Source organism: Cebus imitator, unplaced genomic scaffold (genome assembly GCF_001604975.1).
Source record: "Cebus imitator isolate Cc_AM_T3 unplaced genomic scaffold, Cebus_imitator-1.0 Scaffold16, whole genome shotgun sequence".
In the NCBI taxonomy this organism is placed as follows: Eukaryota; Metazoa; Chordata; class Mammalia; order Primates; family Cebidae; genus Cebus; species Cebus imitator.
In genome coordinates, this window is record NW_016107331.1 from 11058083 (window position 1) to 11074983 (window position 16901).

The 16901-nt window shown below is 37.6% G+C and overlaps 1 protein-coding gene across 2 annotated transcripts in view; it reads left to right on the forward strand.

Moving 5' to 3' along the window:
- The window catches only part of POLR3G (RNA polymerase III subunit G), a 37460-nt gene that overhangs the window by 4316 nt on the left and 16243 nt on the right, over positions 1 to 16901 (forward strand). For both annotated transcript variants that reach the window (XM_017508561.2, XM_017508563.2), the window contains exons 2-3: positions 7256 to 7415; positions 9421 to 9550. In XM_017508561.2, the coding sequence (XP_017364050.1) occupies positions 7299 to 7415; positions 9421 to 9550 (247 nt within the window). In that variant the 5' untranslated portion in view covers positions 7256 to 7298. The remainder of the gene's footprint in view (positions 1 to 7255; positions 7416 to 9420; positions 9551 to 16901) is intronic.

Here is a 16901-nt window from a genome sequence, read left to right on the forward strand (position 1 = left end):
GCGATGGAGTCTCGCCATCTCCGGGCTGGAGTGCAGTGGTGCGATCTCTGCTCACTGCAACCTCCGCCTTCCGGGTTCGAGTGATTCTCCTGCCTCGCCTGTAGCTGGGACTACAGGCGCCCGGCCGCCACCAATCCCAGCTAAGCCTGTAATCCCAGCACTTTGGGAGGCTGGGGCGGGTGGATCATGGGGTCAAGAGATTGAGACCATCCTGGCCAACCTGATGAAACCCTGTCTCTAATAAAATGCAGTCGTTCTTAATTTGGGTTGCACATTGTAATCTCCTGAAATGCTTTAAAAAGTCCTGATGCTTAAATGGTACCTGCAGAGCTTCTGATTTTATTGTTCTGGGGTGAAGCCTGGGTTTTATTTTCTTTGAAACCTCTCCCAGTGATTACAATGTGCACCTGGGTCCCCCTCAAAGAGGGGGGGAAGCCTTAATAATGGGCTAACTGAATTGTACTTCTGTGGGAAGATTTGCTCATCAAATCACATAAATAAATAAATAGGGTAAGCTTGACATTAATTGTGGAGCTATTGCGATATAGGAAGCACTATGCTAGACATTAGGGAGGATAAAATCTCTACTTAACATAGTCAAAGAACCAACAAACAGATGGGCACAGTGGCTCATGCCTGTAATCCCAGCACTTTGGGAGGCTGAGTTGGGCGTATCACCTAAGATCAGGAGTTCGAGACCAGCCTGGTGAAACCCCATTTCTGCTAAAAATGTAAAAATTATCCAGGCTTGGTGGTGGGGTACCTCTAATCCCAGCTACTCTGGAGGCTGAGGCAGGAGAATTGCTTGAACCCGGGAGGCGGAGGTTGCAGTGAGCCGAAGGTTGCAGTGAGCTGGGATCTCGCCAATGTACTCCAGCCTGGGCAATACAGTGAGGCTGCATGGTGGGGTGGGAGGAGGAGGAGGAACCAACAAACAAAAAGCATAGATGAAGCATCTTCTTTTTGGAAAAGTCCCATTTCCAAAAGGGGCATTCTCTCTGTTTCTTTGAAAATTGATGAGTGTGGCAACTGTATTGCCTGAATTTTTAAAAAAATCTATGTGTTTTAACAGGGTATCTTCCCAAGAGCAGTGGGATGAAGTGACTGTTGTGGTTGCTGACAGACTTAAACTGGCTTTTACCGAGAGAAGGGATGTAGCAAGTCAGGGAGGCAGAGGGAGTAAAGTTGCAGTGGAAAGAGAGGTTGCATCAAGACATGATTATAGACTGGTGAGTCAGGAGGGTAGGGTGCAACCATCTTAAAAGGGCTCTGAGGAAATAGGGAGCTTGGATTTAATTCAATTAGCCAAGAGGGAAGATGAGGAGAATAGCATAATCAAAACTGTGCTTTAGGATGAGTAATGTGGATCAATAAAACAGGACGAACAAGAGATACCACAAAGTTTGAAGTTAATCAGAAATGAGGTGAAAAAGGACTGAGCTGGATTATGGTAGAGAAATTGCAAAGAAAGTGACATTGAGAAGGAAGATGATTGATCTGTGCTCTCTGACTCCTAGCACAGTGTCTGGAAGGCTCAGTATTGGTTGAATGAATGACTCAATGAAATTGGGCCATACGAAGTAGAGAAAGATTTGGAGAATGAGGAAATATAGAAAGCAGTAAAAATCCTTTATTCAAGAGTTTGGCTTAGTGAAAAAGAAATAAGGCAGTGGTTGATTCAACTGCAGTCTCACTTGTAGGCCGTTTCTTTCATGATATATTTACCAGGATCCAGGGATTCTATCTGAGCTCTGCAGAAGAAAGTGAATTTACCAGCTCCTCTGTGTACAGGGGGATGGATTCATGAAAACTAAAAAAGAAGGGTTTGTAGGCTGGAATGCCACATAATTATTAAATGTGTCAAAAGCTAGGAAGTTTTTCTGGCAAAGGTGGTACATTCACTAATGATAGTAATTCATATGCCCAAAGATTGCTTGATAAAAATGGAAATTTAGAGTCAATAGAGTTTGTTATTTTTCAAGAGCTATTCTATGAAGCAATGCTAACTGGTCTCCTTTTTTTTTTAGAGTAAATTTTCCAGGGCCCACCTCCAAAGATTCTGGTATAGTAGGTTTGAGGGCTTGAAGAATGGCTGGGACTCTGTGTTTAGCGGGTCCTCCAGTTAATCCTCATGATCAGGGAAGCCTGGTAAACTTTACCTGGAATTTTTTTAAATCTTTAAGTAGTGGCAAATCCTGGACTGGAGTACAGCCCAATAGTTTTGAGTAGGCCTGGTGGGCTCTTGCAATTGTTTCTTAGAGTGAAAGGTGTGACCCCTTGTGCTTAGCAGTTTTCATACTTGGGAGATGTGCTTTCTCTAGGCTTGGTATATGTGTTAGTGACTTAGCAATTCAAACAAGTCCATTTGGATTTTTTTCCTGCATTGTTAGTGTGGACAGATGGAATAAGCTTGGCTATTAAAACAAATACAGTTCCTGTATGAACTTTATTTCAAGGTAACTAAATAATAGATAAGGGAAATTGATCCCTGGTAGAATTCCAGTTTTGCAATTCACAATGGAAAAATGCTAGGTAGTGATCATCAGTGACTGCTAAAATCATGAGGTGAAAACTGATGGATACTTTATACTTAATGAAATAGACCAACACCTGAACCCATGACCAACCTGATCAATACTAAGAGGGAGACTTTATGTTCATCTTGATATGATGCAGAAGGAAAGACAGAGTATCCCTTTTAAGTATTCTTGAAGAAAAAAAAGATTAAATCCAAACCTAGGCCTCTAGTTTACCTGTTTATTGGAAATAAACACAGTGAATAGAGGAATATGTAAACCACATCTCAGGTATAAATCAGTCAAATCCAAAATATGGGAAATTATATAGCTTTGCTACTTTCAAAGTATGGTTTACAAACCAGCAGTGTTGATGTCTCCTGAGACCTCGGATAAAAATGCAGATTCTCAGGCCGTATCTGTGGCCAACTGTTTTAAAATTGCATTTTAACAAGATTCCTAGGTAATTCTCTTGTACCTAAAGTTTAGAAAGCATTGCACAGAGCACTGATCTAGTTTCTTAAAAAAAAAAAAAAAAAAAAAAATGGGGAAACTATTATAGGTCAAAAGAAAGTTAAATGTCATGTATTCTTTATATCTTGATTTGAACAAATTAACTATAAAAACATTTATGTGATAACTGAAGAAATGTATTAATTCTATATAAGATAATGGCATAGAGTTATTGTTAAAATTTTAGATGCAATGTTATTGTGATTTTTTAAAAGCCCTTAACTCTCAGAGAAGATACATACTGAAGAGTTTAAAATAATCTAAAGCATGGGAGTAGAAAAAGTATACCTAAAGTATGATTAGTCATATACTGACAATTTTGAAGCTGAGTAGTGGGTATATTGGGATTTAATATACTGACTTTTTAGGCTGGGCACAGTGGCTCATGTCTGTAATCACAGCACTTTGGGAGGCTGAGGCGGGTGAATCACAAGATCACGAGACCAGCCTGGCCAACATGGTGATATTCTGTCTCTACTAAAAATACAAAAAAATTAGCTGGGTGTAGTGGCACGTGCCTGTAATCCCAGCTACTCAGCAGGCTGAGGTAGGAGAATCACTTGAACCCAGGAAGAGGAGGTTGCAGTGAGCCGAGATCGCACCACTGTACTCCAGCCTGGGTGACAAAGTGAGACTCAGTCTCAAAAAAAAAAATGTATATATACACCGACTTTTGTGAATGTAAGTATAGTAAATGTAAGTGTTAGTTTAAAAATAAGGCATAGAATTGTGGTTTAAAATGGCAACGTTAAAGATGACAAATCAACTTTTAGTGTTCAAGCAGTTATGAAGGAAAACTTTCAATATGAGGCCTGCAAGGATACATTTACAAAACGAATAATGTAAAACTATGAAACCCAAAGGGAGGGATTGAAACCGCCTTTGCAAAAATGATAAGTGAGAAAATTATGACACTTAAAGAGATCTAACCTAACTGTGACTCCATCTTGCTTCTAACCTTTAAGCTGTCCTGGTTCATTCCTGGGCATAACTGAATTAACTTTGGGAGGAACTTAGTTTATAGTTTAAAACAAATAATTTAACAGATTTTCCCACAACAAACCTCCTCCTTGCCTGGGGACTAGACTGCCTTTGTAGGACAAAGAAACTTCCTATGATTTCATCCCTGAACCAATCAATCTGTACTTTTGATTCACTGGCCCCCTACTCACCAAATTATCCTTAAAATCTCTGATCTCCAGAAAATCTGTGATCTCGACTTGGGTGGGTTGGCTCAATCCTGTAATCCCAGCACTTTAGGAGGCCGAGGCAGGCGGATCACCTGAGGCTGGGAATTTGAGACCAGCCTGACCAACATGGAGAAGCCCCATGTTTACTAAAAATACAAAATTAGCTGGGCGTGGTGGTGCATGGCTGTAATCTCAACTACTTAGGAGGCTGAGGCAGGAGAATCTCTTGAACCCAGGAAGCATAGGTTACGTGAACTGAGATTGCACCATTGCACTCCAGCCTGGGGGACAAGAGTGAAACTCTGTCTCAAAAAAGAAAAAAAAAAAATCTCTGATCTCTGAGTTTTGGGAGAGACTGATTTAAGGAGTAATAAAACTCCAGTCTCCTGCATAGCGGGCTCTGTGTGAATCATGTTTTTCTATATTGCAATTTCCCTGTCTTGATAAATCAGCTCTGTTCGGACAGTAGGCATGGTGAACCCATTGGGCAGTTACAAAATCTATCTGAAAATGTTCTCAGTATCATAGCCATTATGTCAAATCAAATGCCATCCATTCTACCTGAGTAATTCACAGAAAGCAGGAAACAGTATTTCATTACAGAAAGATGTTAAATATATGATTTGCTTCCTGGGCCTTAAATGTAGAAGGACATTAAAATTGCCCATCATTGGCAGGGTGTCATTGACCGGGCGCGGTGGCTCACACCTATAATCCTAGCAGTTTGGGACCAAGGTGTGCCATCACTTGAGGTCAGGAGTTGGAGACCAACCTGGCCAACATGGTGAAACCCTGTCTCTACTAAAAATATATATAAAAATAAACCAGGCGTGGCGGTGCCCACCTGTAATCCCAGCTTCTTAGGAGGCTGAGGCAGGAGTCAGGATCCTGCCACTGCACTCTAGCCTGGGTGACAGAGCAAGACTTTGTCTCAAAAAAAAAAAAGATTAAAAATTAAAAAATTAAATTGGCTATCTAAAATTGAAATGCCTTGTTAATGCTATTCCTTACAAATTAATTAAAACTTGAACTGCCACATCCTGAGTGTTACTTAGATTTACAGCAGTTACAGTTATCTCACCTTTCAGGCAAACTTTTTTAGGTTGCTAAGACTAATTTGTGTAATTGTAAACCTCAAAGATGACACCTATGAAGTCCTTGATTCTACATGTGTATTTTAACTCAACTACTCCTCAGTGGCTAAGGCTTCTACCAAAACAGTTCTCCCAATTCTGTTAATATTTGCTGTGTATTAGAATCACCTGGGAAGCTTCTAAAACTGACTCTTGCCCAATCCTCACCCCAAGAGATCTGGATTGATTGTTCAGTTCAGTGATTCACAACACTTAGCTGCATAAGAATTACGTGGAAGGCTTGTTAAAACAGCAATGCTGGGCCCACCCACAGTTTCTGTTTTCTTTAGGTCTGTGGTGGAGCCCACGGTTTGCATTTCTACCAAGTTCTAAGTGATGTTGCTGCAGACAGCACACTTTGAGAACCATTGCTTTAGTTTTTTAAGCTACCCAAGCGATTCGAATGGCAGCCAGGGTTGAGAACTGAGGGCCGCTTGCTTTGTAGTGTAGGCCCTGTGATAAAGTCAGCTGGGAGTTTTCAGCCTTTTGGCCCAAAGTTGCGTATATTCAAATTGTAGACAGTAAAATAGATATAAAGAAGTAGCACTTTGTTGATTTTAGGAGGTATTCCTTTACCATTAATGTGGCAGACTAACAGGTAACATTAATGACCAGGCAAGAAACTCTGGTGAAGAGTAGAGCAGCTGTGTGAAGTACTGTGGCTTGCATAATTTTGAAAGGAGGGCAAGTGCATAGATTCAGAAATGAGACTGAGCTGATGGGGCCAAATCCAAAGCCACTCCTCTGACTTCCTCCAAGTGGTCTGGAGGACATATCATTGCTCTCTTGTGTTCACAGGGTTAAATGAGGCTCAGTTTTACCAGTGGGGAAAGAGATGGAAAGAATGTGCATTATAATCATCTCTGCAGTTGAATGGAGACTTCTATTGAAAGAACTCTAGCGTAGGGATCCCTGTTTGTACTTTGCCAGCTCAGCTCTCATAGTATAATCAGAGGATTCAAAAGTTCAATACAACTTGCATATGTGATATCACTCCTGTCCCCAAAATTGAAGAGTACAGATTTATCATAATTTAATGATTTCAGCTGTTTTTCTCCGATTTTTTTTCCCTAGGACAGATCTCTTTCTAGTCTTATTGATCGCATTCCCTTTTCTTGTTTTTGTTTTGTTTTGTTTTGTTTTGTTTTTTTGAGACAGAGTTTTCCTCTTATTGCCCAGGCTGGAGTACAATGGCACGGTCTCAGCTTACCGCAACTTCCGCCTCCTGGGTTTAAGCGATTCTTCTGCCTCAGCCTCCCCAGTAGCTTGGATTACAGACATGTGCCACTACACCCAGCTAATTTTTTTGTATTTTTAGTAGAGATGGGGTTTCTCCATGATGATCAGGCTGATCTCGAACTCTCAACCTCAGGTGATCCGCCCACCTCGGCCTCCCAAAGTGCTGGGATTACAGGCATGAGCCACCACGCCTGGCCATCCCATTCCCTTTTCTAAAAGGAAAGTATTAGACTAGATCTCAGGGATGCTTCCTAACACTCCCATGCTAAGATACATCATTTAAAGCTTTCAAGTATATATGACTAATGATAGTTTTTAGGTTGATATGAAAAAATAAAGATTTCTTCTCTTCTTCAGCCCAGTCTTTTCTTGTGTCCACTTTTTATGTACATTACATCTGAGATCCTATTGCCAAACCACAGAATTGCCTGGACTGGATGGGGCAGTAGTAAGTTAGGGAGTTGAAGCCATCATCACCTTACCTGTCAAAGGTGGGTGAGTGTGAGAACTTCAACAGACTTATCACGTTTTTATTTCTCTACATGTTTTGCTTTCCAAAAGTATTTTGAATCAGCTATGCTAATTTAGGGGTGTAGTTTTATATTTTGCTTTAAACTGTTGATTTCCTTTTATATGTGATCCAATAAATCTTAATCATAAATAGTGCCTTTCAGAATTTGCCCACTCGTCTGGTATAACTAGTTCTGATGGCTGGGAATAAAGGAAGAGGACGTGCTGCTTATACCTTTAATATTGAAGCTGTTGGATTTAGCAAAGGTGAAAAGTTACCTGATGTAGTGTTGAAACCACCCCCACTATTTCCTGTAAGTATATGAACAGTTGAATTCTCATAGTGTGTTTTTTTATTTTTCAGAGAATGTTAAAATTCCATATAGGACCTCATATATCATTATGTATCCTCAAGTATAAGAAAGTAAAGGAGAGTGTGTTTCACTTACCTTTAATTTAAATATTTCCATGATCTGCTTTCTTAAAATATAGAAAACAAAACTGTATACATCTTTCCATGAATATATGTGAACCAGTAGAGATTAGTTTTCAATTCTTACAACTTCTATTGGTGTTATTGATCTATTCCAATGTCAAAATAATAGTTTAAAAAGTCATTAGGTTTTATAATGGTTCTCAGTTCCCACTCTATCATGACTTCACTTAATGATTTTCTTCTCATCTTGTAGCTATAGAATTTAATTTTGCTCTTTAGCATACCACTTGACTTTTTTCCCCACTGAACTTTTTTTGCTTAGTTTAGTGTTGTTTTAAAATTTAGTGAGTATGCTGGAAGCATAATTTGCCTAATGTGTAATGTTTTCACTTTATATTTAGTTTAAAATCTATCCAGGGATCTACCTGTCTCACACAAGGAGTTTCTGCTTTTTGCTCTTGATATTTTACCTTTTTGATGTTTAGCACAACATAAAAACAAAGACAAATATCTCAGGTATTGGCATAGTGTCACTTTACAGTGATTTTTAAAACAAGCTCTTTTTCATGTGTGAGAGTACTTCTAACCACTGGGGATGTTGGTACAAAGTATTTCTTTATACCTGGAATGAAATTAAAATTCCTTACTACTGGGTAAAAGGCTCTGCCTGATCCCTCTGTTCTGTTATCTCTCTGACTCTTTTCCTACCACTGTCCTTCTCATTCCCCAGTTATGCTGGTCTCCTCGTTCCCTCAGGCCTTTGCCCCTGCTGGTTCCCCACTGGAACCATCTCTTCTCTTCAAATGGATGGCTCCCTGATTTTATCCCAATCTACTCAAATGTGACTTCCCCTAGAGGCCATGCACCCTGTGCAGATTCCACCTCCATCCTCCATGCTCTGGTAGTCACTTTTCCTTTACCCACCTTCATTTATTTTTATGTTGTTTATCACTAACTGGAATTGTATATACCTCATTTGTTTACTAATTTGTTGTGTGTTTCTCTCCTAGAATGTAAGTTCCCTGTAGGCAGGGACTTTAACTTGATTATCATGGTATCTTCTAAAGTCTAACCATGTTGGGTACTCAATAAGTAGTTATAGCATGAATGAATACATTCCTAATCAAATTTTGAAAATGTACCCTATCTTTATCCTCTGAAACTAGAAATGTCTTTACTGTGTACACTGGAGACCCACTTGTTAATGAATATATTTGTGTAAATATATACACACATACAAATGCATATTTGTATATATGTATATGTGTGTATAATTTTTAAAACTTGAAATGCTGCTTCAAACTCTGTCTTTGCAATTTATTCATTATACGTGCTTACAAATTGTTCACTTCTCAATTTCTTCACTGTGAACGGAGAAATATTGGTAGTCCTTTCAATGAGATAATGGATGTTGAATATTGAGTACATCCTAGTCATGTTAACCACTTACTAAATGAAAACTGCTGCTTTTTTTTTTTTCCAGTAACACCATCACTAGTTGAGGTTAATAAGAAACTAAAGCATCGGCTCTCATTTGGGTACTTTAATTTTTTTTTTCTTTCTTTTTTTCTTTTTGGTACTCTAATTTTTAAAATAGAGAATCACATAGGTCAACAGACTGTACGGCAAAATGATTATTGGGTGTAGTTTCAGGGCCAATAGGAAAATACACATCTTTCTTACCTCTCATATAAGAGCAAGGTAGGAAATAGGTTAACAGGTTAAATAGACTACAGAAGTTCGTCTTTTAAGTTGATTGTAAAACTTAGTGCCTGTAAAACATACTATTTCAATAAAACTGCTGTTTTCTATAATACAGATAAAAGAGATATTAAAATACATAATTTATTTGAAAAAAAACCTTTGTCTCTTAATTTAAACAGGATACAGATTATAAACCAGTGCCACTGAAAACAGGAGAAGGTGAAGAATATATGCTGGCTTTGAAACAGGAGTTGAGAGAAACAATGAAAAGAATGCCTTATTTTATTGAAACACCTGAAGAAAGACAAGGTACCATATTGGAGTCTTTGATTAAATGGTTTAATGTGTACAGATGAAACAGTGTTTAAGCACAAGATATATAATCATTTAATGTTGATTGATTCAATTCAATAAAAAATTAACTGCTTTGAAAAAACACATTTATATTGTTTAACAGAAAAAATACTTTAAACCTTTTGATATTTTTAGAAATACCTTTCACAATAATTTTATATGTTAAGTGAAAATTATGAAAAACAGGAAAATTTTAAAAAGTAAAAATTACCCGTGCTTATGTCTAGAGAACCACTATTAATATTTTGTTACATTCCAGATATTTTCTGCTGCATGTATATTCTTTTTACAAAACTGGTTTTGTACTACTTTGTATCTTCCTTTTTTCACTCAGTAGCATATTAGCATTTTCACATATCCTTCTTATTTGTGGAAAATATGACTTTTAATGACTGTGGTAGTCTACTCTGTGGATATAATATTATTAATTGAACAAATTTTCTGCTTTTTAAAGATTATTTCCAGTTTTTTGCTTGTGTATATAATGTTGTGATTATTATCATTATACAAACCTTTATGCATGTCTCTGGTTATTTAATATTTAGGTTAAAACATTTTTAAGCCTTGATTTTTTTTATGTATTTGATATGATATAAAATATGTATTCATTGGTGATGCTTAGGGCAGAAAAGAAAAATTATATTTGGAGAGGGCTTGACAGTCTCAGACTAGAAATGGGAAGTGGTTTTACAGGAAAGGAAGCCATTCCTGAGTAGCTATTTAGCACAGCAGTACTATATTGATTTTTTACTTTCTGCCCTTGATTGTTGAATTTAGAGAGACTTATATCATCTTTGAGTTCTCAAAACAATATCATTAAAACATGAGAAATTCACATAGTGTCATCTAATTCCATTCATATTAAAAATACATTCCATTTTTCCTCTCTCTAGAATAATTGGAATTGGCAGAGCCCAAAAAATGAAGCCTTATGTAATGATCTTAGCATGTGCTTATAAATATAGGAAGCATTTTAGATAAATTCATTTAATTCTCAAAACATAGCTGCTTGAAGTTATATAATGGTTTGATAAGAGACATTTTATCTCAAAAATACTTAATTTTTTTTTTTTTAAATTAGTGTATCACTCTTGTTGCTCAGGCTGGAGTGCAGTGGTGCAATCTCAGCTCACTGCAACCTCTGCCTCCTGGGTTCAATTGATTCTCATGTCTCAGGCTCCCAAGTAGCTGGGATTACAGATGCGCAGCACCATGCCCAGCTAATTTTTGTATTTTTAGTAGAGACAACATTTCACCATGTTGGCCAGGCTGGTCTCGAACTCCTGACGTCAAGTGGTCTGCCCACTTCAGCCACCCAGAGTGCTGGGATTACAGATGTGAGCTACTGCACCTAGCCTAATACTGAAATTTTTAACTTTCATGATTATGTTGCATGCATTTATCTGTTTGAGTTCCAAAATAAAACTTCTCATTTTAAAGATTTTAAAAAGACCGAATGAACTAATCAATATTCATTCTTATTAGAAAAAATACTAATGCAAGGTATACTTTTGTCCTTTTAAAATTGATCATTTCTGTATGGCACAGATTTACTTAACTGAATGTGGTTGTTATTGAAACACATGTCTAATTTAAAAGTACATCAAATCAGGCCGGGTGCGGTGGCTCACTCTTATAATCTCAGCACACTAGGAGGCCGAGGTGGGCAGATCACCTGAGGTCAGGAGTTCAAGACCAGCCTGGCCAACATGGGGAAGCCCTGTCTTAATTTAAAATGCAAATATTAGCTGGGCGTGGTGGCATGTGCTGTAGTCCCAGCTACTCAGGAAGCTGAGGCAGGAGAATCACTTGAACCTGAGAGGTAGAGGTAGAGAGCAGTGAGCTGAGATCATGTCAAGTGATCTCAGTACTACAAGTGAGACTGTCTCCAAAAAAAAAAAAAAAGTATATCAAATCATTAAAGCATTTATGAGTCTTTTAGACAGGGATATTAAAAACATAATTTTGTTGTTGATCTTTGGGAGTGGTTGGCTCGTACATGGATTAAGGGAGCACTTTATCTTTGATAACTATGCAATAAAGTATTTAAAAATGTAAGGGTTTTTTTGCTTTTATTTCTTTCAGGAGAAAACTCTTGTATGAGATTTCCAAATTGATACAAGCACATTCTCCCTGAGATCTTCATGTTTACTTCTGCCTTTTAAAAATTGTTTTATTTTTTATTTTAGAGAAGAGGTCTCGCTTTGTCACTCAGGCTGGAGTGCAGTGGCACAATCATAGCTCACTGCAGCCACTCAGCTTCCAAACTCCTGGGCTCAACTGATCCTCCCACCTCAGCCTCTTGAGTAGCTAGGACTACAGATGTACACCACCATGCCCAGCTAATTTTTTTATTTTTTGTAGAGATGGGGGTCTTCCTTTTTGGCCACACTGCTCTCGAATTCCTGGCTTCAAGTGATCCTCCTGTCTTGGCCTCCCAAAGTGGTGGAGTTACAGGCATGAGCCACCGCACCCAGCCTAACACTTTTTCTTGATATAGTGTGTTTAAAAAACGAATTCATGTTAAAAATAAAGGTTTTTCTATAAAATATATACATTTATAAGTGCATATATAGGTTTATCTATGTATATATGTGCATGCGTAATGTATATAATAACCATGCTGTAAGTGAAAAAGAATTGGCCAGACTGAACAGAACTAGCCTAGTGTCAGAGAGAACCATATTCTGGATAGAGATGTTGCATGACTGCACCTTTGCCAGGTGCATCACTTGCCACCTGTGTGCTTTAGGAAAGAGAGACTTACGGACTACTGTAAAGAACTACATTACTAGACATCAGGACAGACAAATGGGGTGGGAGATCTCAAGACTTCCTGATAGTCAAGTGACTGCCGGCTCAGGGCATTGAGATCAGTCCTAAAGAACCTAGGGCATGGAATGAACTTATTTCATGTTGTGATGTCTTCAGAGTTTGTTTTTAGTGTTTTCAGGTAGAATTTTAGAAATGATTAGTATTTTCTTTGCATTGAAGTTTGTTATTTATATAACAAATGAAAAATACCAGTGAACTAAAATAATGTTCACTGGTGTTTTTCCTTTGTTAAATAAATAACTGTAGCTGTAAGATGACGTAGAGATCATCTGGTCCAGTGCTTCCCAGCTCAGGTTCCTGAACCACAGGGTCCTCTGAGGTAAAAACATGATTCTGATAATGGTGTAATAAGCCATTTTCAGAACCTCAAAGCTTGATGGAAATTATACATTTACTTAAATATGTCCACAGGTCTGTTACTGAGTAAATGGAATTTGGCTTCCTAATTTTTGTTATACCATTTTTATATATCAGTGTCCATGAGACTCAATATAAATTTTTGAGGGTTGTTTTTTTTTTTTGGAGCAGTTCTTATTGTTTGTATGATTGATATTCATAACTTTTATTCTTGCATAGAGGTTTTCTAAAGAACAAGCAGAAATTTACTTAAAAAAGAAAACTCGTTTTATCTTAGCATGCCGTATCAGCCCATTGGACCCTTTTATGTACCTAAGATAATTATGGAATCTGAGTGATCTTATTTTTTCTCTATCTTGAAATACCTTGCAACTTCATCATCATAGATATTATCTCATCATCATTCATCAGATATTTCCCACTATGCTGAAAAAGAGAATAAATACAAAAAATGGGAGAATGATGAAATTGTGCAGTTGAAATAAATCATCACTATTATGTCATCATATAGTTTTCCTGTTCCTTTCCTTTGGACAAGTTCCTAATACTTGTACAAAGTATTACATCTGTTTTTTAAGAAGATATAAAGCGTGCAGACACGTTCATATTTGTAGTTGCTCTGTTTTAATTTTCACTGAATACAATTGAAAATTTCAACAATTTTTAATTTTCTGCTCATAATGTCCAAAATTGACAGAAAAAGACATTCCACAATCTTAGACGAACCAGAAGATGAATTCAAAGAGATAAATAGCTCTCTGGATGCTAATGATGATGATGAAATTGATTTTATCAGCAAAATCTCAGACTATGAGTCTTCAGTGTTTTCAATGAATTTTCTCAAATTCAAGAATCAATGAGTAAACATTGTATCTCTAAGAATTAAAAAGGAATTATGGTGGCCTTGTACAGTTAATCTTTGAAAAATACCTCATCATGTAATACTTTATAAGAAAAACCTGGAACATCCTGTTTGCTAAAATGAGGTGATCATTTTTGTTTTGTTTTATGATATTTGTGCACCAAAATTAATTTGATGTTTGTAACTGACAAATGCTGAAAAAGAAGTTGATTGTACAGACATGAAATAATTTTTTGGACTGATCATGTTAATTGGTCATTATAAATTTAATAATGAAAATATTTTGCGAGTATAGAGTAAAGAAGATCGCTGGACCATCTTCTCTTCAATAAAAGTATGAGAAATCAAAGTTTTTAAAGTATTGCATTTTGGTTATGTAAGTACAAGAAGAATTGGAAGTAGTGATAAACTAATCTACTAGGAATGCAGATGATACACGTATGAGAAAAAGAACCAAAAGAAATTATAAGTTAGAACTTAATAAAGATGTGTTTGGAATCAGGCATCAGGATGCACAGAAGGCATATATTCTAGATTTGTGTGTGGCAGCTGATAAACAGAAAAGTGCATTCAAATGACTGCACATTTTGGTTACATTTTCCTTCAAAACCACTAAAACATGGAATGTAAATTTGAATTTACTGTACTTAATTTCTTAGTAAAATCTCTAATAGCTTTATTTATTTTCATTTGAGACAGGATCTCATTTTGTCAACCAGGCTGAAATGCAGTGGCGTAATCTCAGTTTACCGCAGCCCCCACCTTCCGGGCTCAAGCGGTCCTCCCACCCGCCATAACTTCCCAAGTAGCTAGAACCACCGGCATGAGCCACCATGCCTGGCTAATTTTTGTATTTTTTGTAGAGATGGGGTTTCACCATGTTGTTCAGGCTGGTCTCGAACTCCTGGTCTCAAGGGATCCACCTGCCTTGGCCTCCCAGAGTGCTGGGATTATATCTTGAGCCACTGTGTTGGGCCTAGTTTTATTGATTTTTTTTTTTTTTTCTGAGTTCAAGTCTTGCTCTGTTGCCCAGCTGAAGTGCAGTGGCGCAATCTTGGCTCACTGCAACCTCCGCCTCATGGGTTCAAGCAATTCTTCCACCTCAGCCTCCCAAGTAGTTGGGACTACAGGTACATGCCACCATGCCCGGCTAATTTTTCTATTTTTAGTAGAGACAGGGTTTCACCATGTTGGCCAGGATGGTCTCCATCTCTTGACCTCATGATCCACCTGCCTCGGCCTCCCAAAGTGCTGGGATTACAGGCGTGAGGCATTGCGCCCAGCCTTACTGATTTTTAAGTAACGGTTTTACTGAGACATAATCCACATATGTAAAATCTACTTTTTAAAGTGTACAATTCAGTGACTTTTAATATAGTCACAGAATTGTGCAATCAACACCACTATTTAATTTTTTTTTTTTTTTTTTTGAGGTAGGGTCTTGCTCTGTTACCCAGGCTGGAGTGCAGTGGCATGATCTCAGCTCACTGCAACCTCCTCCTCCTGGATTCAAGTGATTCTCTTGCCTCAGCCTCCCGAGTATCTGGAATTACAGGCACACCATGCCTGGCTAAGTTTTTTGTATTTTTAGTAGAGATGGCGTTTCACCATGTTACCACGTTGGCCTGGCTGGTCTCAAACTCCTGACCTCAAGTAATCTACCTACCCTGGCCTCTCAAAGAGCTGGGAATATAGGTGTGAGCCACTGCGTCCAGCCACTGTCTAATTTTTTAGAAGCTTTTCACCATCCAGAAAAGAAATTCTGTACCCTTTAGTAGTCACTCCCTAGTCTTCCCTCCTGACAACCCATGGCCCCAGCAATCTGCTTTCTGTCTCTACAGATTTATCTGTTCCATCCATGTCATGTAAGTGGAATCATGTAATATGTGTCTTTTTGAGACTGGCTTCTTTCACTTGCCATAATGTTTTCAAGGTTCATCAATGGCTTAGTACATAAGAGTGCTTCATTCCTTTTTCTGGCTGAATAATATTCCACTGTATGGATATGCCACATTTTGTTTATCCACTCATCACTTGATGGGCATTTGGGTCAGTTCACTTTTGGGATAACATAAGTTATGCTGTCATGAACATTCATGTACGTGTTTTGTGTGAACATGTTTGCATTTGTATTGGGTATATACGTAGGATCATATGGTAACTTTATTTAACATTTTGAGGAGCTGTCAAACTGTTTTCTAAAGTGGCCGTACCATTTTACATTCCCATCAATAATGTATGAGGGTTCCAATTTCTCCATATCCTTGCCAACATTTGTTATTTTTTTTTTATTCTAGCCATCCTAGTGGTTGTAACACAGTATCTCATTGTGGTTTTGATTTAAATGTCCATAATGATTAGTGATGTTGGATGTCTTTTCATGCTTTTTGTCCATTTTTGTATCTTCTTTAGAGAAATGTCTATTCAAATTCTTCACCCCTTTTTAATTGGGTTCCAATAATTGGTTTTTAATACCTCTTTACTCTTTTATCTGTTATCTTTTTTATTTATTCTCTGTATTTCATTATTTGAAATTAACTTAAAAATATTTAAATTGTAAAAAATGGTCTATTGTACCCAGAGAAGAAAGGGTAAAATCTTTCTCTGGCATACTGAGGGTTAAAATTATTTAAAATAGGGAATCTGTTTTGGAAAAATTCCAAAAAAAAAGAAGTCATTGTGTTACAAATGCTAGGAATCTCTCATTTGTGCTGACTTTATTTTGCAGATGAAAAACTTGACAAGATTAGTTAAAACCTTTGCCCTGCTGTCAAGCAGTTAAAATATCTAGAAAAACCTGATCTCTTGGTCTGTTATCTACTGCTTATTTTAGTTATCTTTCTCTAATACATGATTATATTATTTGGAAGCATATTCTTGACATAGAAGAAAAATCAGTACATATTTGGTCCTTGACTTTTATCTATCCATCTTTAGTATTATCTTCCCTTTTTCATGCCTATCTCCTGAACTGCTTTTTATGATGAACAAGGCTTCAAGCTTTTGTGTGATAGTGTTGCTTTCCAACTTGTGCTGCTGGGAAATAGTTTGTGCCCTCCTAAAGGGTGTTTCTTGTGATGAGGTGGACAAGTCTGAAGCAAGAGCCATAGCTGTGGTTTTACTGGTTTTGGCAAGCTCAGAGGGTCCCTGCAGAGTTTTCAGTAGTTGGCTTGGGAGGCTTGCAGCTTGCTCATTTATCCCTCAGATTGGTAACCCCTCACCAAGTTTAACCTTGCCTACTCCTACCCTTTT